Genomic DNA, 25,851 nt, shown 5'->3' with positions numbered 1-25,851 from the left:
AATGGAGGAGGGGATGGGGCAAACAGGATTCTGGAGCTCAAAACTTTTGTATCTCTTTAGGGACCACAGGGGTATATGAGGTTGGTGGGTGACCCTTTGGTACTTAATTTAACCACAAATGTGTTTTTGAGCGCCTACTTTGTGACTAGCACTTGAATGTAATAAATGGTACTTCAGCTTTTTTGCCTTCTAAGAAATAAAATCAAAATTTCCTATCAGTTCAGTATTTTCCCTGAAGCCCTGAACTGGGAATTTAGGCCCAGGCACCTCCTGTGGAAGTGTGGGGTGGTGGTTCTCTGTCCTTATCCAATCCCATCTCAGTAGTGTGTGAAACTGCTGAGGCCAATGGAGCACCTTACACTTTCTTGGGGCAAGCTGTACCCCATGAGGATTTGGGTCTGGGGGGAGAGTGGGGCTTAGGAACCACCCTGAACTTTCTTGCTGGGAAATGCAGCAGCTCTGGGAATGACCAGTAACCCTAGAGGAGCCAGCTCCTGTCTCCACCCAAAGTGCAGGTGCAGAAGGGAACCAAGAGTGAAGAGGCCCCAGTCAAAAGGCTTAGGAGTGGTAAATAGAGGGTGCTGGGTGTGGAGGGTGCCCTGTCTTTTGGCCTATCTCTCTGCTCCCTACACCTTTCCACAGCCATCCTGCGTAGCAGGCTCCAGAGGGAGGGATCTGGCCAAGGATGTTTGAGGAAACGCCTAATGTAGAGATGCCCCTCTCTCTCTCCTGACTGTGGAGGGTCCCTAAGAGAGGGCCCCCTCCAGGGCCGCATTGGACCCTGCTGCTTGGAGGCGGGACTCAGGGCCAGCAGGCGGAGGGTATTTAAGACCGGGAGGAAACTGGGAGGAGTTGGAGGTGACCCAGGGCAGAATGAGTGGGCTATTGGGCGCCAGGACCTGCCCAGGCCCGGGAGAGGCCTCTGACCTCAAGTCCCCCCTGGGCGCCAAGTTCAGGGAACCTCTCACCGAGGGCCGCTTCCAGCAGCTCTTCGGGGATGCAGAGCAGGAGCCGGAGCTCCCGGCGGAGGCCCGCTTGACCCGGCTGTGGAGGTGGCGTGCCCGCGCCTGTTCCGGACCGGGGGCGTGGCGCCTGCTGCTGGCGCGGCTGCCCCCGCTGCGCTGGCTGCCCCGCTACCGCTGGCGGGCCTGGCTGCTCGGGGATGCGGTGGCCGGAGTGACCGTGGGCATCGTGCACGTGCCCCAGGGTGAGCAGCCCCAACACCAGTCTGGCCCGGGCCCAAGCTCCAGAGGGCTTGGTGGAGAGGGCGCGGTGGGCTGGGAACCCGGGAGCAAAGGGGTGGGTTAGTGTGGCTGAGGGTTCTGAGACAGGGACCTGAGACCAAGGTCTGGGGAAGGACTCTCGAGCTCCATCAGATCCCCAACCCCAGCTCCCCTTATCAGCGCAATCCTGCGAGAAGTCTCGCACGCGTTCCAGCTCAGGGAACTGGAGAGAAGCACCAAGCCTGGCCCCCAGGACTCGGCTGACACGGATCTGTGACCCTGCCCGCCCCACGACCTCCCACCGAGGTCCGTTAACCCCTCAGTTCCCTCATGTGGCATGACTGAGCATCCTCGTGCCAGCCTCTAAGAGCGTGGAACGGGGGCGGCGTTCTGGAGGAGGAACAACCCTCGCCCACCCACACACAGAAGATCTTTCCTTCCACTTCTCTGCCAGGCATGGCTTTTGCCCTCCTGACTTCCGTGCCCCCAGTTTTCGGACTCTACACTTCTTTCTTTCCCGTCCTCATCTACACTTTGTTGGGTACTGGGAGACACCTGTCCACAGGTGAGTGACCCAGCGACTCCTCTCCTCTGTGGGCTGAAGATAGACAGGGGTTTGAGGCTTATTCCCGTCTTCACCTCCCACGCCTTCCCTTCCGCCCCTGCCGCTCCCCTGCCGCGAACCTCTGACCTCGGCCAGCTTGCTGCGGGAGCTGAGTGTATGCAAAGCAGCGGGAGTTTACTCGGACTTTTTCTCCCCATGAAGTTTGGTTAAAACGAACAACTCTAGGACTTGGAAAGGGGAGAAGAGATGCACGGTCACCCAAAGGAGCAGGCAGTTCTCGGGGCGTCCGCAGGAGGAGGCAGTGATGCAGTTGGGGGCAGTTTTTGGCGGTTGGTGCGCCCTCCTTTTCTCCCTCCCCATCGGGTCCCGGCCGCTGCACCCGCTTTCGGCCCCATGGTCTCCACCGGAGCAGCAGCCTCCTCGGAGAGGGGTCAGACAGCGGCATCCGGGCCGAGAGCGCGGAGCCTGGGCTGTCGCTGTGCTCCAGGGGGCACAGCTGGTGATCTCTGCGTTTGTCCCCTGGCCCTAGGAACTTTCGCCGTGCTCAGCCTCATGACGGGCTCGGCCGTGGAGCGGCTGGTCCCCGAACCCCTTGGGGGGAACCTGAGCGGAATCGAGAGGGAACAGTTGGACGCTCAGCGGGTGGGAGCGGCTGCGGCCGTGGCCTTCGGGAGCGGGGCGCTGATGGTGAGGGAGGACACCAGGAGAGGACCCTGGGGGAATCCAAGCTAGGGGCTCGAGAGAATTGGGCCAGGGGAGGGGGAGGGACAAGTCTCCGGCTCGGGTCTAGGCGGGAGAGGTGCGCGGAGACGCTGGCGCACTGCGCTCTGCCTGCTCTGCTCCTCCTCCTGGGGTGATGAAGCATCCTCTCTCCTGTAGCTGGGGATGTTCGCGCTGCAGCTCGGCGTCCTGGCCACCTTTCTGTCCGAGCCTGTGGTCAAAGCGCTGACCAGCGGGGCCGCGCTGCACGTGCTCGTGTCCCAACTGCCGAGCCTTTTGGGGTTGCCCCTCCCGCGCCAGATCGGCTGCTTCGCTCTCTTCAAGGTGGGGTTGGGAGAACAGTGGAGAAGAGGCAAACCCGAAAAGAAAGGAAGGCAGGACGGCGAGTGGAGGGATAATGTGTGACGGGGGCGGAGGAAAGGAGATTAGAACCGCGCGGCTGAATGAGGGTCGCTGCGGAGGTGGAGGCCCTGATCGGGACCGGGAGACCTTGCCTCGTCTGGTGGGTCTGCGCTGGGAGCAGTCGACCCTGGCCCCGGCCCTCTGCTCACCGCCCCTGCCCGCAGACGCTGGCCGCCGTGCTGATGGCGCTGCCCCGGAGCAGTCCGGCCGAACTGACCATCTCGGCGCTCAGCCTGGCGCTGCTCTTGCCGGTCAAGGAATTGAACGTGAGGTTCCGAGACAGGCTCCCCACTCCGATCCCGGGGGAAATCGTCATGGTGAGGATGGCTCCTGGGTCCGGCCTCCCGCCCCGCACAGAACTTGCCCAACCTGTAGGAACTGGCCACTGCTGCCCCCTTGTGGAATGCCGAGAGGTCACAGAGGGAGGCCCTGCTTACACGTGTCCTTTTCCAGGCCTCTTCCCAGAACTCTTTGACCCTCCGGAATCCCCCATCCACGCGCTCCCCCTTCTCTCACAGAGGCCCCTCTAGACCTGCTAGAAGGCCGTCTTCCTCCTTACAGCGCCCCCTTGCGGTGTCGCTCGCCACAGCACATCCACTCATCTCGCCCAGTCCTTCACTATAATTCATGGTTATCTCCCTTTCCACGCCCGCTTATATTTCTCTCTCTCCCCACTCAATAAATATTCCTCGTCTCCACAGATGCCCCATATATCCCTAGATATAGCCCAGCTTCCCTACTTAGAATGGCTCGGTTGTACCTCCTGATCTCCCCGATCCCTCATAGGAGCCCCTCTTACTTCCTCCCATCCCTTGCTCTCCACAGCCCCAGGTGTACCTCATTCCTCTTTCCCATCCCCATTCTCCTTCACTCTAAAGCAGTTGTCATGCACCCGGCCCAAACACATCCCCTCTCCCCCAGGTGCCGCTCCCACAACCACCTAAGCCTGCATTATGACCCTCTCTCAGGTTGAGTCCCTTCCAGCCTCTGCCAGGGGTCCTTCTCCTCCCATGTCCTAATTTGGTCTCTTTCCCAGGTGCTTCTGGCCTCCGTGCTCTGCTTCACTTCTTCTCTGGACACGAGATACAACGTCCAGATAGTGGGGCTGCTTCCTGGAGGGTAAGAGAGAATGAAAGGACACCAGCTTTCTCTTCTCACAACTCTCCCACCCAATACCTCCTCTTGTCCTGCCCCCTCCATTTTCTCTGTCTTCCCTGTAATCTTCCCTCACCGTGGATCCCTCTCTCTCCAGATTTCCCCAACCTCTCCTCCCCAACCTGGCTGAGCTGCCCAGGATTCTGGCCGACTCATTGCCCATGGCACTGGTTACTTTTGCTGTGTCCGCCTCCCTGGCCTCCATCTATGCAGACAAGTATAGCTACACTATTGACTCCAACCAGGTGTGACTCTGACTGAGGGCCCCACCTCATTCAGGAGATGCCCCCCCTAATATGCCCCCCTCGCCCCATGCCTTTGTCTCTCTCCTCTTCACTCACTGCCCCTCCCCAGGAGCTCTTGGCACATGGTGTCTCCAACCTCGTCTCCTCCCTCTTCTCTTGCTTTCCCAACTCCGCCACATTGGCCACGACCAGCCTCCTGGTGGATGCTGGTGGGAACACACAGGTAAGAGCTCGTCCTTGGTGAGGAGAAGGTGGGGGTGGGCATCTAGGTCAGGTCGTGGTGGTGGAGAAACAAGTGGAAGATTGGTAGATATGCAGGCGGCAGCTATAGAGAGGAGGATGGGACTCTGTGAGGGGGGCGAGTGAGGGGATGGGATTATCTAGATAGGAGAGATGGAAGATAACAAAGCTCCATTGAGACCTGTGTGAACTCTAAGCACTGAAAACATTTATGGTGCCACGTATGTAGTTCAAGATAGAAACAATACTAAACTGCAAAATAAATTTAAGAGACAATATTCTGATTTTTTTCCCTATGAGGACATTTTCTTTTAAAAAGAAGTATCACATATCAAAGTCTCCCCCTAATATTTTTGGTTTCCTTTACTTTGCTGGTGCCCTAAGCATGTGGCTAGCCGCTTTTGGGGTAATCCAACAGTGCATTTAAGATGGAGGTGGGCTACACAAACAGGGGAGCTGAACCACGTCTAGGGGGAGACTGGCGGATGATATGCGTTCAATTAGGGAAGGGGAGAGGAAGGGATGACACGCAGAATATCAAGAAGGGGCTTGCAGAGAGAGGAGTATCTGTGTGGGAGGGGATTTGGGAGGAGGGAGACTTGCAAGGAGGAGGCAGGGAGAGCAGCTCTCACCAGGGTGGGGAGGCTCCTTCTTCCTCCACCCCTCCCTCCCCTAGCTGGCCGGCCTCTTCTCCTGTGCCATCGTCCTGTCAGTGCTGCTGTGGCTGGGGCCCTTCTTCTACTATCTGCCCAAGGTGAGGAGAGAGGAGGGGTGGGGTGGTTGGGGGGGGGCACATGCCAGGATATTGGGGTGGTCAGCTCGCCTCCTTTGCCCCTAGGCTGTCCTGGCCTGCATCAACATCTCCAGCATGCGCCAGATGTTTTTCCAGATGCAGGAGCTTCCACAACTATGGCGCATCAGCCGCGTGGACTTTGTGAGAAATGGCAGCATTACCCCCAGATTGCTCCCTCCCATTTCCCAGCATCCCCAGCCTCTGCCCTGGATTAAAACTAACTGGTCCTAAATTCTGCAACTCACCTTCTCCTAACATGCACATCCCCAATCCCTTTACTCAGAGACAAGGCGAAGGGTGGGGTTTGAACCCCTTCAGATCTGAATATTTGTAACTCCCCAGCTGGTGCAAGGTCTGTGTATCCCCTGTAGGGCCAATCTTGTCCCTTCCTTCCGTCATTCTTTCTGCCTTCTCCTGGGCCACCCGTCCTCATCACTTGCCCTAGCAGTGACTGCCCCTGGACCCCTAGCCCTGGCAGGGATGGTCTGGCCTTTCTTCTGGGCATTTCACTCCTATCCATGTCCTGCAGGCTGTGTGGATGGTCACATGGGTGGCTGTAGTGACCCTGAGTGTGGACCTGGGCTTGGCCATAGGTGTGGTCTTCTCCATGATGACTGTGGTCTGCCGCACCCAGAGGTGGGAGAAGAGATGAGGAAGTCGAGATGAGGGGACGGGGACAGCGGAGCACTTGGGGTGACTCTCCAGCCAGGTCAGGCTGGGAATCTGACCCCAGCTTCCTGCCCAGGGTGCGGTGCCTGGCACTTGGACTGGCTGAGGGGACGGAGCTCTACAGGCCACTCAGAGAGAACCACAAGGTGGGTGGGCTACAGCCAAAGAAGGAAGGGAAGATGAGACCCAGATGTTTCTCTGACCCTCTGACCCCTTAGCTCCTCCAGGTCCCGGGGCTCTGCATCCTGAGCTATCCAACACCGCTCTACTTTGGGACCCGTGGGCAGTTTCGGCACAACCTGGAGTGGCATCTGGGGCTTGGAGAAGGCGGCAAGGTGAGGGATTCGGTCAAAAGGGAGTGTGGCTTCTCTGGAGCGGGAGGTAGGTGGGTGTTCTGAGGGGGATCGTTGTGCTCAAGGGGTGTACGTTCATGCTTATGTCTCGGAGGTGGTGACTGCCCTTCTCTACTCACAGGAGACTCCAAAGACAGATGGCCCGCCTGATGCAGGTGAGATGGGATGACAAGGCGGGAGATTTGGGCAAGACCCATGGAGGTGTCTGGGCACTCTTTCCTTCTCCTATCCTAGTTGCTGAGCCTGTCAGAGTGGTGGTCCTAGACTGCAGTGGCGTCACCTTTGCAGATGCTGCTGGGGCCAGAGAAGTGGTACAGGTGAGGGAGAGGGTAGGTTGAGGAGAAAGTCCCCTTATCATCCCATGCATACCCTCTAATATAAGATTTAACCCCTGCCCCACCTCTGCAGCTGGCCAGCCGATGCCAAGATGCTGGGATCCATCTTCTCCTGGCTCAGTGTAATGGTAAGAGGTGTGGAGGATGGAGGGACCTGGACCAGGGAATGCATGGACACTTGGAGGAGGGAAGAGGACCCAGTGTGGACTTAGGACCTGAGAGCCTGACGCCCTCTCCACACAGTCTCAGTGCTGGGGACACTGACCCAGGCAGGTCTCCTGGACAGAGTGACCCCAGAACAGCTGTTTGTGAGTGTCCAGGATGCAGCTGCTCACGCCCTGGAGAGACTGGTAAGGGGGCAGTAGCAACATGAATGGAAGCAGGGAGGAGCTGGGCTATAGCAAGTGAGGTGCAAGCCAGTGGCTGAAGATCCAGGCAGAGGAGTCTGGGAGGGGGGCTGAGGAGGAAGATGAAGGAGGAAGGGGTGGGGATGAAATGATTAGTTCACGTAAGACTAAGCTAGGGAGACTGGGCCCAGCTATGGGTGAAGAACTGAGGAACCAGGGTCCCAAAGAGGGTGGTGTGCCCCTCAGAAGACTGCCAAATCTTAGGTGAGCGAGGGGGGTATCTAATCTATTCCTGACTTGTCCCCTCCCTTTTCCAGGAGCACACTGGTCCAAAGACCTGCACAGTGTGGGTCTGACCTGGTCACTTGGACTGTGGATGGCCCCAACAATATGTGTGTGAGGAGGGCCATGGCCCCTGAGCCCCCTTACTTAATGTAACTAATAAAACGAAGCTGAGAGCCTCTGGGATTCACGAAGTGAGTTTGGGTGGCTGCACACGGACCCCTATTGCCCCTTGCTCTACGCCCACAGCATTGCAGAGACACAACTAAAAATGGCTTTCACCTACGTGTTCACCAGCTCCCACCCCAGCTCCAGAGTCACCAGTTCTCTCCATAGGGGTGGGGCTGGAGCCCGTGCACAGAGTCCTGGATCCAGAGATGAGGGGATGGAGGCACAGCCCTTGGAATACATGCTGGGGGCTTCCCCACCCCTCAGTCCCAAGGAGATGAGAGAAGGGTGTTTCCACTTTAGGTTCTTAAGAGTCCCCACAGGCTCTTTGGCACTTGGAAAGCACCCCCCCCCCCAGCTTCCTGCCCCATGAGAAGGGGGTTGGGGGAGGACTTGGCACTGGTTGTAGGAGGAGTTATGGCTCCATCACACCCCGAGGCACTCGCAGAAAGGAGTGTCACCAGGACAAGCCCCTGTTTGGGATCAGGTTCTGAAGGAGATTGGGGATGGTCGGGGGTGTGGGGTGGTCACTGGGTGGTGGGGTTTGCTAGAAATTCCTGGCAGGGACAAGGAGGCAGGCCCAGCCTGACAGTTGGAAGGCCCTGAGTCGCCATCACTCCGCGGTCATGCACTGCAGGCGGTGTTTGAAGAAGAGCAGGCGGTGTTTGGCCACCTGACTTTCGTCCAGAGATCCTGGGTACCGGTACCGGGCATAAGTCTCTGCCCCAGAGTCCCTTGATGTCCAAGGCAGCTTCAATTTGGATGCATGATCCACAATGACATCTGAGCAGGAGCCCACTCGAAGGGAACCAAGCCCATCCAGGAAGAATTCTGGGGTGGAGGGAAGGGGTACACAATGAAGGGTCTTGAGGGTGCAGAAGGCCAGCCCTTAAGGGAGAACTGAGATTAGGGTATGGAGGGTGCGCGAGCAAAGAACTCCATTTCTAAGGACCGTGAGCATGTAAATGAACTCTTTACTCTTGTACAAAATGGAGTCAATGTACTTACCTTGTGCTTTGAAAACGGACCCCCCACCCCCCTACACACACCCAGAGGTTCAATAAATGCTGAATGGGCCGCTCAGAGTGTGGTCTGCACAGGGGAAGCGGCTGGGAGAGGAGTAGAGGAGGCGGTGACGGTGGTGGGGAAGTTCAAGGCGGACCCAGCGGCTGTGCTGGGCGTCTAGGTTTCAGTGGTGTGCGGGGTGGGTGGGAACTGCTCTAGGGGCCCCGGGTGGCAGCCTTGGGGAGGAGGCCCGGGTGCCCTTGGCGCCTCGCCCCGCGCCCCGCGGGGTCCCTGCCGGGCCGGCCGGGAGGGGGCGCCACTCACCCAGGTGCGCCACGCGGCTGAGGCGCGGGTCGAAGCCGACCTCGCGCACCTTGTCGGTGCGCGCCAGGAAGAAGTTGACCACGCCATCGGTGACCACGCAGCCTGGGAAGCCGACGAGCTCGTGGTGGAAGCCGCGCCGTTGCCGGAGGCAGTTCCCGCGGCCTGGCGCGCCGGGCTCCACGCTCAGCAGCTGCCGGTAGGTGGTGGCGAAGCCGGAGATCTCGCGCACCGCGCCCCCCACCTGGGGGGAGAGGAGGATGGCGCCAGGCGGGGCGGGGACGGGAAGCGGGGAGGCCTGTGCTCCCTCTCCCCCGGGCGGTTCCCCTGCCCCGTCTTTTCCGCTCCACCCCTGCAGGCCCCAGATAGTCCCCCAGGCTCCGTTTCGTCGTCCTTTCTCTGTGCCAGGGCCGGCCGCTCTCGGCTGGTCTCCCCCGCAGCGGCCTTAACCTGCTGGAGGCCCTCCTCCAGCCCTCAGCTCGCGGCCCTCCCCTACCAGGTCCAGCGGCGTCCGCTCCAGCACGTCCACAAGCCTCTCGAGCCGCGTCCGCGCCGTGAAGACGAAGTCGTCGTCCACCCACAGCACGTACTTGGTGGTTACTTGCGACACGGCCAGGTTCCGCCCCGCGAACCAGCCCTGGGGGAAGGGTATGTGTGGTGGGTGACGCGGCAGAGATAGCACATACCCCTCTGCCACCTTTCCTCCTCTCTCCTGACCCCTCTCAACAGCCTGTGCCTCTCTCTCCAAATTTTCGAGTGCTTACCAAGGCCGGGAGCTAGGTAAAAAATGCAGTTTCGCACTGCCAGAGGTTCTGAGTCAGTGTTCTGGGAGAGGCCAGGGTCTTGGGATGTAGTTAATTCATGTATGCATGCATTCCTTCATCAGCTCTCTATTGAGCACCCACTAGGTGCTCAACACCATTCTAAGGACGCACAGCGAGTAAGACAGGCACGATTCCGGCTCCCACAGAGCTCACATTCCAGGAACCCTCTTGCTTAACAGGCACCCAGTGACTCGGGGGCAGGTAGTCCTGGAATCACTACTCTGGAGACTGCAGACTGAGGGGCGCCCCCTGCCGGTGCACTCTGGCGCGCCGTTCAGCCTCGCTGGCTGCGCACCTTGCCGAAAGGCATGAGATACTGCTCGATGTGGGGGCCGCTAACGCTCTCTGGCTTGTCGCTGTCGTCGGCGATGACCACGGTGACCGTCGGGTAGAAGCGGCGGATGCTGGCGATGAGTGCCCGTAGCCGATTGTAACGAAGGAAGGTCTTAGTGGCAATGGTGACCAGAGCGCTGATGTTGTACTGGACTGGGAGCCAGGGGCCGGGTGGGGTGCAGACAAGGAGAGTGGGGAGTGAGCAGCAGGAAGACATCTCCCAGCGCCACCCTCTCCCAACTTGCTCCCCATCAGGACTGGATCTATGTCCCTGCACGCACCAGCCTCACCTCCCTGGGGTAGAGACCCAGGTGGGTACAGCCGAGGGTTGGGGGGGTGTCTTATGCGGATGGTGAAGGCAGCCTCATGTCCCTGGGTGGAGAACCGGACTGGGAAGAAAGAACATGAGATGTGTGGCCTGTAAGGCTGGGACAGCATTCTCTTTTCAGTAAGTCAATATTTAAGTGCCTACTCTGTGTACCACCTTTCTAGGCCCTGGTGAGCAAGAATGTAAGGTTCTTACCCTCATGGAAGTTTTGTTCTAATGGGTGGGAGAAAGACAATAAAAGATTTAATTAAAAGCTAATCTTTATTGAGCATTAACTATGTGCCAGGCACTTTTTAAATTACCTTAAATATATGAACTCATTTAATCCTCATAATGGCCCTATTAAGTGGATTTCTACTACAGAAAAAGAAGGCACAGAGAGGTTAAGTAACTTGTCCATATTTACACAACTATTAAGCAACAAAGCCAAGACAGTAACCTAGTCAGCCTGTAAAGTAAATAAGAAAAGTAAATAAGAAAACTCAGATACTGGTAACTATTGAATAGAAAATAAGACAAGTAATGTGATAGCGAAGAGGAGACATTTGAGCTAAGATCCAAATGGCAAGAAGGAGCCAGCCATGCAAAAATCTGGAAGAGCATTCTAGGCAGAGGCAACAGCAGGTACCAAGGCCCCGAGTGGGAGCAAGTTGGGTGCAGCACGCCTTGGAGAGAAGCAGGAGGGCTGTATTAGCTCCTTTTGCTGAAGGAGAAATGGGAGCTCTGGGAGATAAAGCCCTTTGCCCTTTAGTAAGTGATGGGCTGAGAATAGAGCTTCAGTCTTCTGGCTTCTGGGGCAGGTCACTTCCCAGGGTCCCCATGGTTGGCCCGAAGAGGGGACACACCCAAGGCTCGGGTTTCCCTCTGGCCTGCTCTGGCCCAGATGAACAAAGGCCCCTTCTCTCCCTCCCTGGCCCCGCTGGCCTAGCTGAAATGCCCATTGTGTGGCTGGGCAGCTCTGGCCACTGCCTGAGTGTCTCCCACACCCTCTGCCTTTTGCCCGGGCCAGCCTTTCTGGGTTCCCTCTGTTCACCCAGCCTGCCCCTACCTCCACCGGGGCTCGCACCTGTGTCCGCTGTGTTTGTGTGGTAGCTTCGGCTGCTATAAGTGACCAGTTGCAGCTGCCGATTGAGTTGGTCCAGCCCTGGGCTGGCGAGGGTGAGATCTGGCTGCCCCTCTCCAGTGAGAGTCACTCCAGTCACTTCCCCTGCTACGTCCCAGGTGCCCAAGGAGGCAGTCAGGTTCACCTGGGAGAGGGGATCGGAGAGTGCAGGGTCAGGCCCCAGCCCCACCTCTTGCCTCCCTGGTTCCTCCACCCCTCCTTTGGCAGCCCTGTTTCCCTCCCAGCATCCCTGATGCCCACCTGGCCTCCCCGCCCTCCTGTGTCTTCTCACCTGGTACACCTCCTGACTAGACACGGCCTGCAGGCTCAGCCCTGGGAGGAAGGAGGGGGGATCAGACAGCCTTGAGTTCTTCCTCACTTTCTCTTCCCTCTTTCACCACACACATCACAGAACTTCTCACCCATCCCTCTTGTTGAGGCCACAGCAGGGCACAGTGTGGGACATAGCCTGGAGGAACTGATTTTTTACTCCTTCCCATCAAAGCCACTTCTGTGCCCTGCCCTACCTATGCAACTAAACTTTGGTCAGTTAGCAAAGAATAGATTCTCTTCCCTAAACCTCTCCAGTTACAGTCTTCTGCAATTCCTGACAACCCTAGAATCCCTTCTGTTCCCACCTCCCACCTCATGAGCCCCCTTCTGACCTCAAGTCTCCCCCGCTTTCATCAGAAGTCCTCCTCCTCCCATTCCAACCTTCCCCCATTCTTCTCCAGCCAACCTTGGGCTCTGCCACCCCCACAGTGGCTTAGGTCACCCCTAGGACCGTTGTCCTCACCTGGCACCAAGATGCTCCTGAGGGGCTGGACCTCCACACCCTGCAGGGGGTACTGTAGGGGGGAGTTGGCAGGGGCTATGAGCAGCTGGTCAGCAGCGGACTGGCTCCTGGCCAGGGAGTTGGGGGGACAGAGAAGGAGTCAGAGGGCAAGGGGCTCTCCCTCCTGCCACACCCACCCTCCAGGCCTCCCACTGCTCTCCACCTACAGAGTCATGTCCTCCTTTAGTGCTGGTACCTTGAAAGGAATGCCTGGAACTCCTGCTCCCTCAAGGCAGAGGCAGCCCTCAGCTCCTCCGGGTCAAAGGCCTTGGTGAGGTCAATGGCTCGGACCTGCCTCTGGAAGGGGAGGAGAAGGCTCCCCCCACTGGACTCACAACTACAGTTGTTCCCAGACAGCAGCCTGGAGCGGGGAGGAGGGTCTTCAGAACCCAGCCACACAATTCCACTCATTCCACAAAACACTTACCCAGTGCCCCCCACCTTGGCCCTTCAACCCTGCCCATCCACTCTCTGTCCCCTTAAACTCTGCTCTTCAAATGGTCCCCAGGGGGAGGGACCACCGACGGGATGACTCATCCCCTAAATCTGGATTTTACAGAGGTGTGGAATAGGGCCAATTGCTAGGATTTCAGAGTTGCCTACCCCCCACTCAAGACCCCACCTGGACTCTTCATGTGGACATCTCAAGACATCAGAAAGTCCCTCAGGGCCCTCCCTGCCTCACCCTCCCCTCCTCATGACCATGACAAGGTTCAGGGAGAACATATTTTCTCGCAGCCCAAGACTCAGTAGCCCCATCCCCCATCCCAACCAGTCGGGAAAACCCGGGCACCAGAGCTCAGCAGTGGTGGAAACAAAAGCTCCCTCCCCACGCCGCCCCCAGCAAGTGCCGCGCCGCCGCAACCGCTCCTTACTCACCCCACCACTTGCTCCTTGATCCTGACTGGGATGTGTGCATAGCGGGGCTCGGAGGCAAGGTCTCGCAGTTCTGGCCTGGGGGGGCCCTGCAGGGGCGCCCACAGCGCAAGAGGTGCCCGGAGGCCCGACGCGTCCCGGGTGCTCGCGTACAGGAGCCCCAGCGAGGCGCAGGCGAGCAGCAGGACCAGCACACAGAGGGCCCGGCGGCCCAGCCGCATCCTGGGTGGGCGGTAGGGGTGGGAGGATGAGAAAGGTGGGGAGCGAAGGCGTGGGCTGGCACCAATGACCCCGGCCGTCTCGGAGGCTCTCGCCGGCTGCCCAGGGCGCTCTCCACATTTCGCGCGCTAGGGCGTGCACGGCGAATCGTCCCCCCCCCCCCCCCCGACCTCTCCGGGCCCTCTCCCCGCACTCGCCGGGCCTCGGGTCTCCCGGCCTCCTTTCTTCTCGCCCTCTCCCGCATCTCGGTTTCCTCTCACGCCCGAGGCCCGGCATCTTGATGCAAAAGACCTTTGGATGCGGTGGTTTCGACGCGGCCACGCATAAGTAGAAGGGCACTGCTTCATTAGAGCAGCGGACATCGCCAAGCCCGCCGCCCCCTTGGCCCGCGCGTCCCCCACCCCTCGGTCCCGGCATCACCTGCCCCCCGGGTGGGGTGCAGAGGGCAGCTCCACACCTTCCCTGTCATGAAAAATGCAGAATCACGCCCGCGCTATTGGGTGCACCCGGCGGAGGTGACCCCGTGAGCGGCCTCGGGAGGCTGTGCGAGGGACAGGGTGGACCGGCGAGCGCGCCTCCTGCCGCCTCCAGCGCTGCCCCTCATCCCGCCCGGGCACTGACCTGTCTAACGCTCTAAGGCCGCCGCAAGGTTTCGGTCCGGGCTGCGCCAGGCTCTCAGCCCCGGCCTGGGGGTCCTCATGGGACTGGAGGCGACCAGATGGGGGAGTCGGGCGTGAGCCGGAGAGCGTGGGGAGTCCGCCTGCCTCCCGAGCGCGCCCGACCCCTCCCGCCTTCGGACTCCCCGGGCTTTGTAGACCGCGGAGTGGGGTGGTTCTGGGCGTTTCCTGCGGGGGTGGGGAACGCCGTTGAGAATCCGCCGCACCCCAGCTCTGGAACAAAGCCGGGCTCCCGGCACCCCGTCCCACTCGCCGGGCGGGGAGGGCTCGAGCCGCCGCCCGCTCTTCAGATCGCGGCGCCGCGCGGCTCGGCTCCCGGGCTCTTTGCGGCGGCGGCTCCGGCTACGCGCAAGGAATGCGGGCGCCCGGGCGCCTTCTGGTGGGCGCCCGGGACATTGCGGGGGCGCGAAGCCGCGCCGGGAGATACCCACCCAGCCCTTCGCCCCCGAATCCTGGCATCTCAACCGCCAGCCCCCAGTCTAGTCACTCTACTCCCTATTCGTTCGGAGCCTCGCTCTCATGATTGTAGGCAAGGACAGGCAAAAAGGGCTTTGGAGGAGGGCGGGGGCGCCCTATACCCCCTTTCGAGGAAGATTTGGGTAGTTAGCGTGAGATAAAGGAAGCAGACTAGACCGCGGAAATAAAGACTCTGCCTGGCTAACAAAGACAGCTTCACAGCCTCCTTCCTATCCTCGCCACCCTCCCACCCCCCCAATTATCTAACACTCAAGAGAGACACACTCCGTGATTCAAGGGCCTATTTTGCCTAACTGCTCCTTGTTGCAGACTCGTGGGAGGAAGGAGACCCCAAACAGCGGCTAGGTTGGCTGTAGTTCTGCCTGCAAGCCTTAGACTCGTAGCCTCCCTTCCTTACAGCCAGATTCCTGACACTGGCCAAGGTCCTGTGGTTCCATGGTTCTAATAAAAGATGTATCAAGATTTAATGAGAAAAAAAGATATAATAAGAAATGTAGAACATGATGAAAACGTGTGTGTGGAGGAAGGATAGATTATTGAATGAATTGTATACAAATGTTAAAAAAATTCAATTGAGTAAATTTTAAAGATCTTACTGGCTTTGTTCAACCATTCATGAATCAGGCAGCATCTCATCTAGCAGACAGAGAGGAGCTCCGAGGAGCTGTACAAAACGAAGGACTTTTATAGGCAGAAGGGAGCAGGAACAAGGAAGTTATACCAGCAAAAAGCAGATTGGCTGTGGCAAGGTCATTTTCCTTTAGGGGATGGCAGGGGTCTGTGTGGCAGATGACCTCACCAGTGCTGACCAGACAACTCCTGATTGATTGGTTTAAGATTCCATTTCTGAGAGAGCTTGCAACTGTAATGAAGTTTGGTGAAGCAGGCTTAGCACAAGTGACTCCATGGGCCTGTTGTCTCTTTTTTAACAATTCCCCCCTTTTGATCAGACTCTCAGCTTGACTGAGAGATGTGATCAAAATTTAAGGCATTAGCGCCACTCCCAGCTACCACTCTGAGGTTCTCACAGTTTTTGCTGATCCTCTGTGTGGTATTTACAGGTCATGACTTCAGATTCACATTTTTTAAGTCAGTCATTCTCTTCATTTCTTTTCTGATGTTCCAGTCTTAGGGAGATCATTTGCTGGTGGTTAGTGGCTGTGAACACACATTTAAAGCTTTTGAGAAAATACAGCACACTAGGAACACTACAATGATTATTATAAGAAGGACAATTCCCAATGTTTGGAGTGCACTTTGGAACCATGGTCCCCAGACCTAAACCAATCAAAATCAAATAAGTCAAAGAAAGACCTCCATTAAGGGAGTCACTTTCTTAAGCCGAGTGGCTTGTTCAGTGATCTTATGTAGCTGAGTTTCAACATCCCCAGAAGTGTTAATCCAGGTGCAGTAGATGGTGTTGGCCACAGCACAGACACCTCCTTGCTCAGCTAAGAGATAATCAAGGGCTATCATATTATCAAGAACAACTTTGGCCAGAGAGTAAGGAGAGGTTCTTGATCATAGCCTCATTTGCACTTACTCCTGGCCAGGGGAGCAGTGATCTACCAAAGGATGCTAATTTTGAATCATGAATGCCTCTTGGTAATTCTCATTTGAGTCTGTGGCTCAGGACTGGAAAGGTGACAGACATGGAGGCCAGGAAAATTTAAGGGTCTGTAACCTCACAGGCAGTTTTATTCTGGTTACCCTTGCCTTGTGTCCTCTTCTTTGTACAGAACCTGGACACAAGTTTCCCCAGGTTTGGAGTTGTTAACTAGAGACAAGGCAATGGACCCCCAGGGTTAAGGAGCCTGACACAATAGAAGGGGGGCTGAATTTGTTTCAGAGAAACCGAGGCATTGGAAATCACCAGCATCTTGGCAAATCCAACAGTCATTTGGAGGTTAGATTACCCCCCTTTGCAATGGCCTGAGAGATACAGATGATGGCATTATCATTGCAGGCCAATGCTAGAGTAAAGGAAAGAAAGAGACTAAGACAGGGTTTCATGTTTACTTGAAGTCTTGATCTGGCATCTTGGGTGGAAGCAGTCTACCTCAGTGTCAGCTACTTCTCTTCCTTGTCAATTTGATTTAGAGGTCTCCAGCATTGGCACAAGACCAGACGTCAGGTGGGACTGTCTTCAGTTGTGAACTATGCACCCAAGGTTCAACACCTTGTAATTTGGCAGTGAAATCGGTGATCAAGAGTTTTTGGTGGGGTCCTTTCCAGGAGTCTCACTTTTGTAAAAGCATCAGAGTAAAACAATAATTGTAAATGACAAAAGGCTTAAAAATATCCATGGTTAAAGAGCTGATAAGAGTTCAATATAAGGGAATTGAAAAGGAAATTTGGTTATTTCTGTGACACACATTTTAAGATAACTGGAATTATATCTGATAACATTATACCAGGACTGATATATATCAGATTTCCAGGAATTTCATACAATTTCTGAAACACTTATAACATACACCTATACGAATACAACATAAAGAAGGTTTAGTATTACTTCTTATTTGACAATGCTTCCCATGTAATGTAACATGTCAAATAAGCCTAAGTAGTTTAACATCTCTGTTTTTATAAGGAGAGAGAACAATTCTTTTGAAATGTTCCAGGGCCCTCTGGAAAATCCCAAAGTTAATTCAAGGTCAAAAAGATTAGATTTTCATTTTGCAAAGTTTGTCAAAAATATCAGCAAGGTTTTAAAATGCTTACTTGGATAGGATCATAGGTCACTGTGAAGCAATACTTAGTTATCTATTTAACCAAAATGACAATTAAAGACTTCCAGGCAAATACAGAAAGTTACATAGGTGAAAAAAAAAACTTGGCTCTTTTAATAGAGAAGACAGTTTTCCTAAGTAATCAAAGATCTAATAAAGACAAAATGAAGCACAGGAAACTATTTTAGTAATTCACAAAAGCTTTGCTGTCTAGGCAGATTACTTAAAAGGTAAAGAAACTTTCATAATCTGTTATCAAAAGCAGACAAAAAGTTCAAGAAAACTCTGTTCTTTTAACAGAAAACCAAACTCTAATTTTGCACCAGTATACTTTTGATATTAAAACTCATTTTTTATACTTAAATAAATTCATTCTAATCTTAGCCAACTTGGCCATGCATAAAATTCTTTTCCCAAGATTCCTTTTCCACAAACTTTCTACAACTTTCCTTTTTACATTCAGATGTTGTCCTGTGTTTTCCTCTTTCCCATTCTGAAAGAACATTTTAGGAAAAAACTACTCTTTTTCCCTCAATGAAAATGCATCTTCATTTCTCATACCTTCTCTTACCAAAAACACACGTTCTACTTTCCTTGCTTAAAGAGATATTTCTCGTTAGTTCTGAAGGAAGTAAAAATTATATTAAAAATTAAAAAGTTACTACCTTAGAGACAGGCACCTCCACGCCCTAAGGATTCCTGGTATAGGGGGGAACGTTTATCGATCCTGACTGACTCTATTCATGAAAGACCCACCCTAAACTGTTCGGGGGAAGAATTGAGAACAAGAGAGTGCTCCAGAGGGATAAGTTTGGGAGGGTCGGGGTGGAGGGGGTCCAGATGGGAACGCGTGTGTGTAACCTGATAATCGCTTCGCGCCATAGCAATTCGCGCCATAAAATGTAACTGTTTAAATGTTTTAAATTAGCCAATCATGTAAGACTGCGCCAACCTTTTCCCCGCTTTGTGCTCCCAAACCCTATATAAGAATTTGCCCTTTAAGGTCCGGGGTCGACTCCTCTGTCTCCTGCGAGAGATACGTGTCGACCCAGAGCTCCGCTTAATAAACCTCTTGCGTTTGCATCAAGCTCGGTCTTCTGTGTCTGTGGGTCCGCGCCTTCCCGAGACTGGAGTTGGGGTTTCCTTTTTGGGATCCTACATTTGGGGGCTCGTCCGGGATCTACGCGGTCACCCCAGACTCCGAAGACCCCTTGGAGGTAAGCCTGAGTGACTAGGTGTGTGAGAGTGTGCGGCGCCGCAAAGCATTGTTTTGGTTTCGGTATCGGGGCAGCCGCCGCTTCGGGCCGTGAGGACCGAGCGGCTGCAGTGGCAGACGTGCTGGGAACTGCAGGCTGCAACCCTGGGGGACGCCCCAAGGGACAAGGGGAGTCAGGAAAGCCTGACCACCCCCCTTCAGGTGGAAAAAGAAACGGCACTCTTTTTCCCAGGGAGGACACGAAAACCCCTCCCGTCTGAAGCCGCCTTCGGTTGGCTTGTAGAGATGCCAACCGGGCAAGGTTGTTTATGTTTTGGTGTGTCTTTGGTGTTCGTTGTTCTGTTTTTGTTCGTCACGTGGACCTCATTTGACGGGATGGGACAGACTATGACACCCCCCTCTCCTTGACCTTAGACCATTGGACTGAAGTGAGAGCGAGAGCGCACGATTTGTCGGTAGAAATAAAAAAAGGGCGTTGGCAGACTTTTTGCATCTCTGAGTGGCCCACCTTCAATGTGGGTTGGCCCCCTGAGGGAACGTTTAATCTAACTGTTATTCTTGCGGTGAGGGCTATTGTTTTCCAGGAGAGACCGGGGTCCCATCCTGACCAACAACCATATATTACAGTATGGCAGGATCTAGTGCAGAACCCACTCCCGTGGGTTAAGCCATGGGTAAAAGTGGAGTCGGAGGCCCCCCCCCCCGCCGGGGTCTACCCTGAGATTGAGCCTCCTCCCGAATGGCCCCCTTTCTCGCCTCCCCCTTACCCCTCCCCTTCTCCAGGCCCGCAATCAGGACAGAGGACAACTGGCTCGGGTCCCTCCGCTGGAACCCGAAGCCGCGGCGGAGCCACTCCGGACGGGCCTGATACCACGGTGGCGCTCCCGCTAAGAGAGTACGGAGCTCCTGCGGGACCCAACCAGCTGTCACCCCTCCAGTACTGGCCTTTCTCTTCCTCAGATCTGTATAACTGGAAAAATAACCATCCCCCCTTTTCAGAAAACCCCGCCGGATTAACCGCCCTGATAGAGTCCCTAATGTTTTCCCATCAGCCCACTTGGGATGACTGTCAACAGCTCTTGCAGGCGCTCTTCACCACGGAGGAGAGAGAAAGAATCACACAGGAAGCAAGAAAGAACATCCGGGGCACCAACGGGCAGCCAGCAACGATAGCTGAGGCGGAAGAAGGGTTTCCACACAACCGACCCAACTGGGACTATAACACGGCTGAAGGTAGGGAGGCGCTGTCCGTTTATCACCGGGCTCTAGTGGCGGGTCTCCGGGGAGCCGCAAGGTGGCCCACCAATTTGGCTAAGGTAAGAGAGATTCAGCAAGGACCCACTGAACCCCCCTCCGTTTTTCTAGAACGATTGATGGAGGCTTATCGCAGGTACACGCCCTTTGATCCGTCCTCGGAAGGGCAGAAGGCCTCTGTCATTATGGCCTTTATTGGACAATCAGCTCCAGATATAAAGAGGAGATTGCAAAGACTAGAGGGGCTGCAAGACTACGACCTGCGGGACGTAATAAAGGAGGCCGAAAAGGTGTATCATAAAAGGGAGAGTGAAGAGGAAAAGCGGGAAAGAGAGAAAAGGGAGGCTGAGGAGAGGGAAGACAGGAGAGACAGGAGACGGGAAAAAAATCTAACTAAAATACTGGCCGCAGTGATAAGAGAAAAAGAAAGAGAGTCGACAGGGCCAGATCACAGACAGTCAGGGAACCTGGGCAGCGCCCCACGACCGGGCTCACGCAGACGGCAACCCTTGGACAAAGACCAATGTGCCTATTGTAAGGAGAGAGGACACTGGGCAAGAGAATGCCCCCAAAAAAAGGCCACACCCAAGGTGTTGTCTTTAGAAAAAGACGAAGAATAGCGGGGACGGGGCTCGGGCCCCCTCCCCGAGCCTAGGGTAACCCTAACTGTTGAGGGGACCCCTATGAGTTTTCTGATCGATACGGGAGCTGAGTATTCAGTACTGAAGCAACCTTTAGGGAAATTAAAAACTAAAAAGACTCTGGTTGTTGGAGCCACTGAGCAGAAACAATACTCATAGACCACTTCCCGGACAGTGGACTTGGGGAAAGGAAGGGTGTCTCATTCCTTCCTAGTGATTCCTGAATGCCCGACCCCGTTGCTAGGTCGAGACCTTTTAACCAAGCTGAAAGCTCAAATAGATTTTGCTCAACCTCGGCCTACAGTATCCTGGTCCGCACCTACCACCATGATATTGGCCCTGGGGCTAGAGGAAGAATATCGGCTCCATCAGCAGCCTAAGCCTAGAGCTTGGCTCAATACCGATAAGTGGCTGACAGAATTTCCAACGGCATGGGCTGAAACCGGGGGACTGGGGACGGCTACGAGAATTCCCCCAGTCGTGATAGATCTTAAGGCCGGAGCCCTCCCGATAAGGGTGCGTCAATACCCAATAAGCAAAGAGGCCAGAGAAGGAATCCGCCCCCACATTCAGAGGTTGCTCCAACAAGGAATCCTGGTTCCTTGCCAGTCTCCTTGGAACACCCCCCTCCTGCCTGTAAAAAAGCCTGGAACTAATGATTATAGGCCGGTCCAGGATTTGAGAGAGGTAAATAAAAGAGTGCAGGATTTACACCCTACCGTGCCAAACCCATATAACCTACTCAGCTCCCTCCCCCCATCACGAAAATGGTACACTGTCTTGGACCTGAAAGATGCATTCTTCTGCCTACGGCTTCACCCAAAAAGCCAATTACTTTTTGCTTTCGAGTGGCGCGACCCTGATATGGGGATCGTTGGACAACTGACTTGGACGAGACTACCTCAAGTTTTTAAAAACTCCCCTACCCTGTTTGATGAAGCCCTCCACAGGGACTTGACTGATTATAGGGTTAAAAACCCTCAAGTGACTCTTTTACAGTATGTAGATGATCTAGTATTGGCGGCAGAAACCCCGGGAGACTGTGAAGAAGGGACCAAGCGCCTCCTGGCCGAGTTGGGTGAGTTGGGATACCGGGCGTCGAAAAAAAAGGCACAGTTGTGCCAGGAAAAAGTAGTCTACTTAGGCTACACACTAAAAGACGGCCAAAGGTGGTTAACCGACGCACGGAAAAAGACTGTGACCCAGATTCCTGCGCCAACCTCCGCTCGCCAGGTAAGGGAATTCCTGGGGACAGCCGGCTTCTGCCGATTGTGGATCCCTGGGTTTGCTACCCTGGCTGCTCCACTGTACCCATTGACTAAGGAGAATGGGAATTTTGTCTGGACTTTAGAGCACCAGAAGGCTTTTGAGACTCTAAAACGGGCATTATTAGAAGCACCCGCGTTGGCCCTACCAGACCTGACCAAGCCTTTCACCTTGTATGTAGATGAAAGAAAGGGAATCGCCCGGGGAGTCCTAACTCAAGCCCTTGGGCCCTGGAAGCGCCCAGTCGCATATTTATCAAAAAAACTGGACTCGGTAGCCAGTGGATGGCCCTCCTGCTTAAGGGCGATCGCCGCCATTTTTTTTTTTTTTTTTTGGAAAATATAGTTTTTATTTTTAAAATGCGTTACTTATGTTAACATATAAGTCAATCTTGTTATTTTTAAATGAATTAATAAAAATTCTTAAATTTCCATATTATGTGAACAGTGATAACAAAATGAAGTAACATATGTCAAGGCTTCTAAAATGGAGCTGGGAGGCCATTAAGGAAATGGGACTTAGGCACCACACACTAACTACATCTCTTCCCAGACAGGCTGTAACTTTTGAACTGTGCCTTACTATTGTCATCTTGACCTTCTTTCAAGAGATATGCTTACTCCTACAGATAAGAACTTTTTGCCTTAGAGATGGCCTTGGCAACCAATCAGTATAGCCAAGAAGTAACAGTTCTTGCCAGCACCAATCACAAATTTTGCAAAATAACATGTGTGATTTCTCTCTTTTTGCCTTTATAAACCCTTGCTTCCTCTGTCGTCCTCAGAACACATCTTGGGTTTCCACCTGAATCTATCTCTAGAATTGCAATTCCAATTGTGCAAAGAAATATCTGCCATTTGAATTCTAGTGAATTTTTCCTCGGTCAACAATTAATTTCTTTTTTTTTTTTTTTCTTTAAATTTTTTGTTTATTGCAGTAACATTGGTTTATAACATTGTAAAAATTTCAGGTGTACATCATTGTACTTCTATTTCTGCATAGATTACATCATGTTCACCACCCAAATACTAATTACAACCCATCACCACACACATGTACCAAATTATCCCTTTCACCCTCCTCCCTCCCCGCTTCCCCTCTGGTAACCACCAATCCAATCTCTGTCCCTATGTGTTTGTTTATTGTTGTTATTATCTACTACTTAATGAAGGAAATCATACGGTATTTGACCTTCTCCCTCTGACTTATTTCACTTTGCATTATACTTTCAATGTCCATCCACGATGCCACCGCCCAGCTGGTGAAAGATGCAGATAAGCTAACTCTGGGCCAACAGATAACTGTAGTAGCCCCCCATGCCTTAGAAAGTATTATCAGACAGCCTCCAGATGGATGGATGACCAACGCCCGGATGACTCACTACCAAAGTCTGCTCCTAACTGAAAGAATCACCTTTGCCCCACCGGCCATCTTAAACCCGGCCACACTGCTGCCCGAAACGGATGACGAAATACCCGCTCACCAATGCGACGACATCCTGGCATCAGAGACGGGGACCCGACCCGATTTGCCAGATAAGCCATGGGCTGGGGCCCCTAATTGGTACACCGACGGCAGCAGCTTTATGGCAGAAGGTAAGAGGATGACTGGGGCCGCCGTGGTAGACGGGAAAAAAACTCTGTGGGCTAGCAGCTTGCCGGAAGGGACTTCTGCACAAAAGGCTGAGCTTATCGCCCTGACACAGGCATTGAGGTTAGCTGAGAATAAGACTGTAAATATATACACGGACAGCAGGTATGCCTTTGCTACTGCCCATGTTCATGGGGCTATTTATAAACAAAGAGGGCTGCTTACCTCGGCTGGAAAAGATATCAAAAATAAAAAAGAGATTCTGGGCCTCCTAGAGGCTATACATTTGCCTAAAAAGGTGGCAATCATCCATTGCCCAGGTCATCAGAAAGGCACCGACCCCATAGCTCAAGGGAACCGCTTAGCAGATTTGGAAGCCAAGCGGGCGGCACTAGGACCTATGGTCCTGGCTCTCCAGGGAGCTAAGGTCAACAAAACTGCCTCCGATGGGGAACTAACTAAAGAAGAGAAAGTCCTTTCCGTTGCAGAAGGGCGAGAATATCTATCACATCTACACCGGCTAACCCACTTAAGCCCTCAGAAACTAATTAAAATTATTGAGGCCTCCCCGTACCAGGTACCAGATTTGAGAAAGGCGGCTGAAGAAATTTATAAGGATTGTAGAGCTTGCGCTCTCACAAATGCTGCAGTTACCAAATATCGCACGGGACACAGACTCCGGGGAGACAGGCCCGGAACCTTTTGGGAGATAGACTTTACTGAAATCAAACCGGCCCGGTATGGAAATAAGTATCTTCTAGTATTTGTAGATACCTTCTCGGGATGGGTAGAGGCTTTCCCCACCCGAAAAGAGACTGCCTCTGTAGTAGCCAAGAAGATATTGGAAGAAATCCTCCCGAGATTCGGGATCCCAAAGGTAATTGGATCTGACAATGGTCCTGCATTCGTTGCCCAGGTAAGTCAGGGACTGGCCAGTCAACTGGGGATCAATTGGAAATTACATTGTGCTTATAGACCCCAGAGCTCAGGCCAGGTAGAGAGGATGAATAGAACAATTAAAGAGACCCTAACTAAATTGTCCATAGAGACCGGCGGTGATGACTGGACAGCCCTCCTGCCCTTTGCCCTGTTCCGCGCCCGGAACACCCCACAAGGGCCCTTAAAACTTACACCCTTTGAGATCCTCTATGGAACCCCTCCCCCTTTGGCACAAATAGGGATACATGACCCTGACATTATACCTTCTATACCTTTGTCAGCCCGCTTGAAAGCACTTGAGGCCGTCAGGCGCGACATCTGGAACCAGCTAAAAGAGGCCTATCAGCCTGGTGATCTGCTCATCCCGCACCAATTCCAGGTTGGGGACTCTGTCCTTGTGAGACGACATCGGACGGGGTCATTAGAGCCACGTTGGAAGGGGCCCTACGTGGTGCTCCTCACTACGCCCACAGCAGTCAAGGTGGACGGTATAACCTCTTGGGTTCACGCCACACACGTAAAGAAGGCACCCCAGAATGCAGCAGATTTCTGGAAGGTGGAAAAGACTGATAACCCTCTTAAGTTGCGTTTGCGTCGTGGGAACGGCGAGCAGCTTGTCCAATCCTAACCCCCACGCTCCTCAACTGCTCACGTGGCAAGTCGTCTCCCAGGTAGGAGATATAACCTGGTCAATCCAAAAAACTGCTCCCCCTTGGACATGGTGGCCAGACTTACACCCTGACCTTTGTAAACTAGTTATTGGAGCCCCTGGTTGGGACTTAGAAAGGTTCACAGATAACGGTAGGGCCTCATCCCCTCCGGGACGCCATGGGTCGGCGAGACAAGCCGGAGGGTGCGGCACCCCCGATCGCCGGAGTAGACTAAAGGCAGTGCCCTTTTACGTGTGCCCCGGTTACCACAGACCTCGTTCAATTAACTCCTGGTGCGGGGGCAAGGAAGACTTCTACTGTAAGAACTGGGGATGTGAAACCAGTGGGACTACTTATTGGAAACCCTCCTCTTCTTGGGATTTAATCAGGGTTAGAGCAAATTACAGCCACCAGATAAGTCAGTGGACATGGAAGGGAGGGCGAACAACTAATTGGGGCCCAGAATGCAATACCTGGTGCCACCCCTTAACCATTCAGTTCACAGAAAAAGGAAAAACAATTAAAACCTGGATCGGGAATGGTCATTCATGGGGAATAAGATTATACAAAGAACGATATGATGATGGCCTGACCTTCTCTATTAGATTAAAAATAGAACCCCCCGCCAGCAGACCAATAGGGCCAAACTGGGTCCTAGCCGATCGGAGGCCCCCTCTGTCCCAAAAATCCCCCACCAGCAGACCGATAGGGTTAAATAGCCCCAAACCCCCCCAGGCAAAGTCCACAACCCTAAACGGGACCATGGATATGGTCACCAAATCTGCCCTGCGACCACCATCTACGCCACCTCCCGCAGTACCTACTGGGCAAAGATGGCACAGACTGTTTAACTTAGTACGGGGAGCTTACTACGCCTTAAATGGCTCCAACCCTGAAATGACTGAAGCATGCTGGCTATGCCTAGCGGTCAGCCCCCCTTATTATGAAGGAATTGCCACCATGGGGGTCTATAATAACACCACAGACCACACGACTTGTCTTTGGGGCAAAGAAGGGCGGCTAACCCTAACGGATGTGTCGGGGACCGGTTCAGGACTATGCTTAGGAA

At 54.1% G+C, this 25,851-nt stretch overlaps 3 protein-coding genes and 1 long non-coding RNA gene across 9 annotated transcripts; 3 read left to right on the top strand and 1 right to left on the bottom strand.

Annotated features, from left to right (window-relative positions):
* The first annotated feature begins 858 nt into the window (after positions 1–858).
* Positions 859–7,527, top strand: LOC101398864 (solute carrier family 26 member 10). 4 transcript variants are annotated; one of them, XM_087442115.1, is made up of 19 exons: positions 859–1,207; positions 1,404–1,529; positions 1,678–1,788; positions 2,318–2,475; positions 2,668–2,832; positions 3,075–3,227; positions 3,947–4,029; positions 4,163–4,310; positions 4,420–4,533; positions 5,227–5,304; positions 5,389–5,484; positions 5,873–5,979; positions 6,089–6,158; positions 6,240–6,347; positions 6,487–6,520; positions 6,600–6,682; positions 6,774–6,828; positions 6,944–7,050; positions 7,365–7,527. In XM_087442115.1, exons 1-19 carry the CDS (start codon positions 874–876, stop codon positions 7,401–7,403), a joined length of 2,169 nt encoding a protein of 722 aa, XP_087298241.1. In that variant the 5' UTR covers positions 859–873; the 3' UTR covers positions 7,404–7,527. The 4 variants fall into 4 exon arrangements, with proteins under 4 accessions (XP_087298241.1, XP_087298240.1, XP_087298242.1 ...); XM_087442114.1 differs by having other exon boundaries at positions 6,231–6,347; XM_087442116.1 differs by lacking the exon at positions 1,404–1,529 and having other exon boundaries at positions 6,231–6,347.
* A 57-nt stretch (positions 7,528–7,584) lies between these two features.
* On the bottom strand, positions 7,585–14,331 carry B4GALNT1 (beta-1,4-N-acetyl-galactosaminyltransferase 1). Of its 3 annotated transcripts, none has more exons than XM_087442120.1 (11): positions 13,742–14,052; positions 13,125–13,343; positions 12,442–12,606; positions 12,207–12,313; positions 11,703–11,743; positions 11,375–11,555; positions 10,271–10,369; positions 9,943–10,133; positions 9,320–9,460; positions 8,827–9,067; positions 7,585–8,328 (listed from the first exon to the last, which is right to left on the bottom strand). In XM_087442120.1, exons 1-11 carry the CDS (start codon positions 13,807–13,809, stop codon positions 8,111–8,113), a joined length of 1,671 nt encoding a protein of 556 aa, XP_087298246.1. In that variant the 5' UTR covers positions 13,810–14,052; the 3' UTR covers positions 7,585–8,110. The 3 variants fall into 3 exon arrangements, with proteins under 3 accessions (XP_087298246.1, XP_014642163.1, XP_087298245.1); XM_014786677.2 differs by having other exon boundaries at positions 7,586–8,328; positions 10,262–10,369; positions 13,962–14,331; XM_087442119.1 differs by having other exon boundaries at positions 7,586–8,328; positions 13,962–14,331.
* On the top strand, positions 8,845–9,949 carry LOC147914692 (uncharacterized). The gene is made up of 3 exons (XR_015554922.1): positions 8,845–9,022; positions 9,323–9,471; positions 9,827–9,949. It is a non-coding gene; the product is annotated as an uncharacterized LOC147914692 (long non-coding RNA).
* Positions 14,332–22,815: 8,484 nt separating the features above from the next.
* LOC147914691 (uncharacterized) lies at positions 22,816–25,522 on the top strand. The gene is made up of 2 exons (XM_087442113.1): positions 22,816–23,198; positions 24,414–25,522. Exons 1-2 carry the CDS (start codon positions 22,835–22,837, stop codon positions 24,758–24,760), a joined length of 711 nt encoding a protein of 236 aa, XP_087298239.1. The 5' UTR covers positions 22,816–22,834; the 3' UTR covers positions 24,761–25,522.
* The last annotated feature ends 329 nt before the right edge of the window (positions 25,523–25,851 follow it).

Source organism: Ceratotherium simum, chromosome 17 (assembly GCF_057802395.1).
Source record: "Ceratotherium simum simum isolate JZ-2026a chromosome 17, ASM5780239v1, whole genome shotgun sequence".
Lineage (NCBI taxonomy): Eukaryota > Metazoa > Chordata > Mammalia > Perissodactyla > Rhinocerotidae > Ceratotherium > Ceratotherium simum.
The sequence above is the reverse complement of the archived record's forward strand: the minus strand, read 5'-3'. Positions and strand labels throughout refer to the sequence as shown.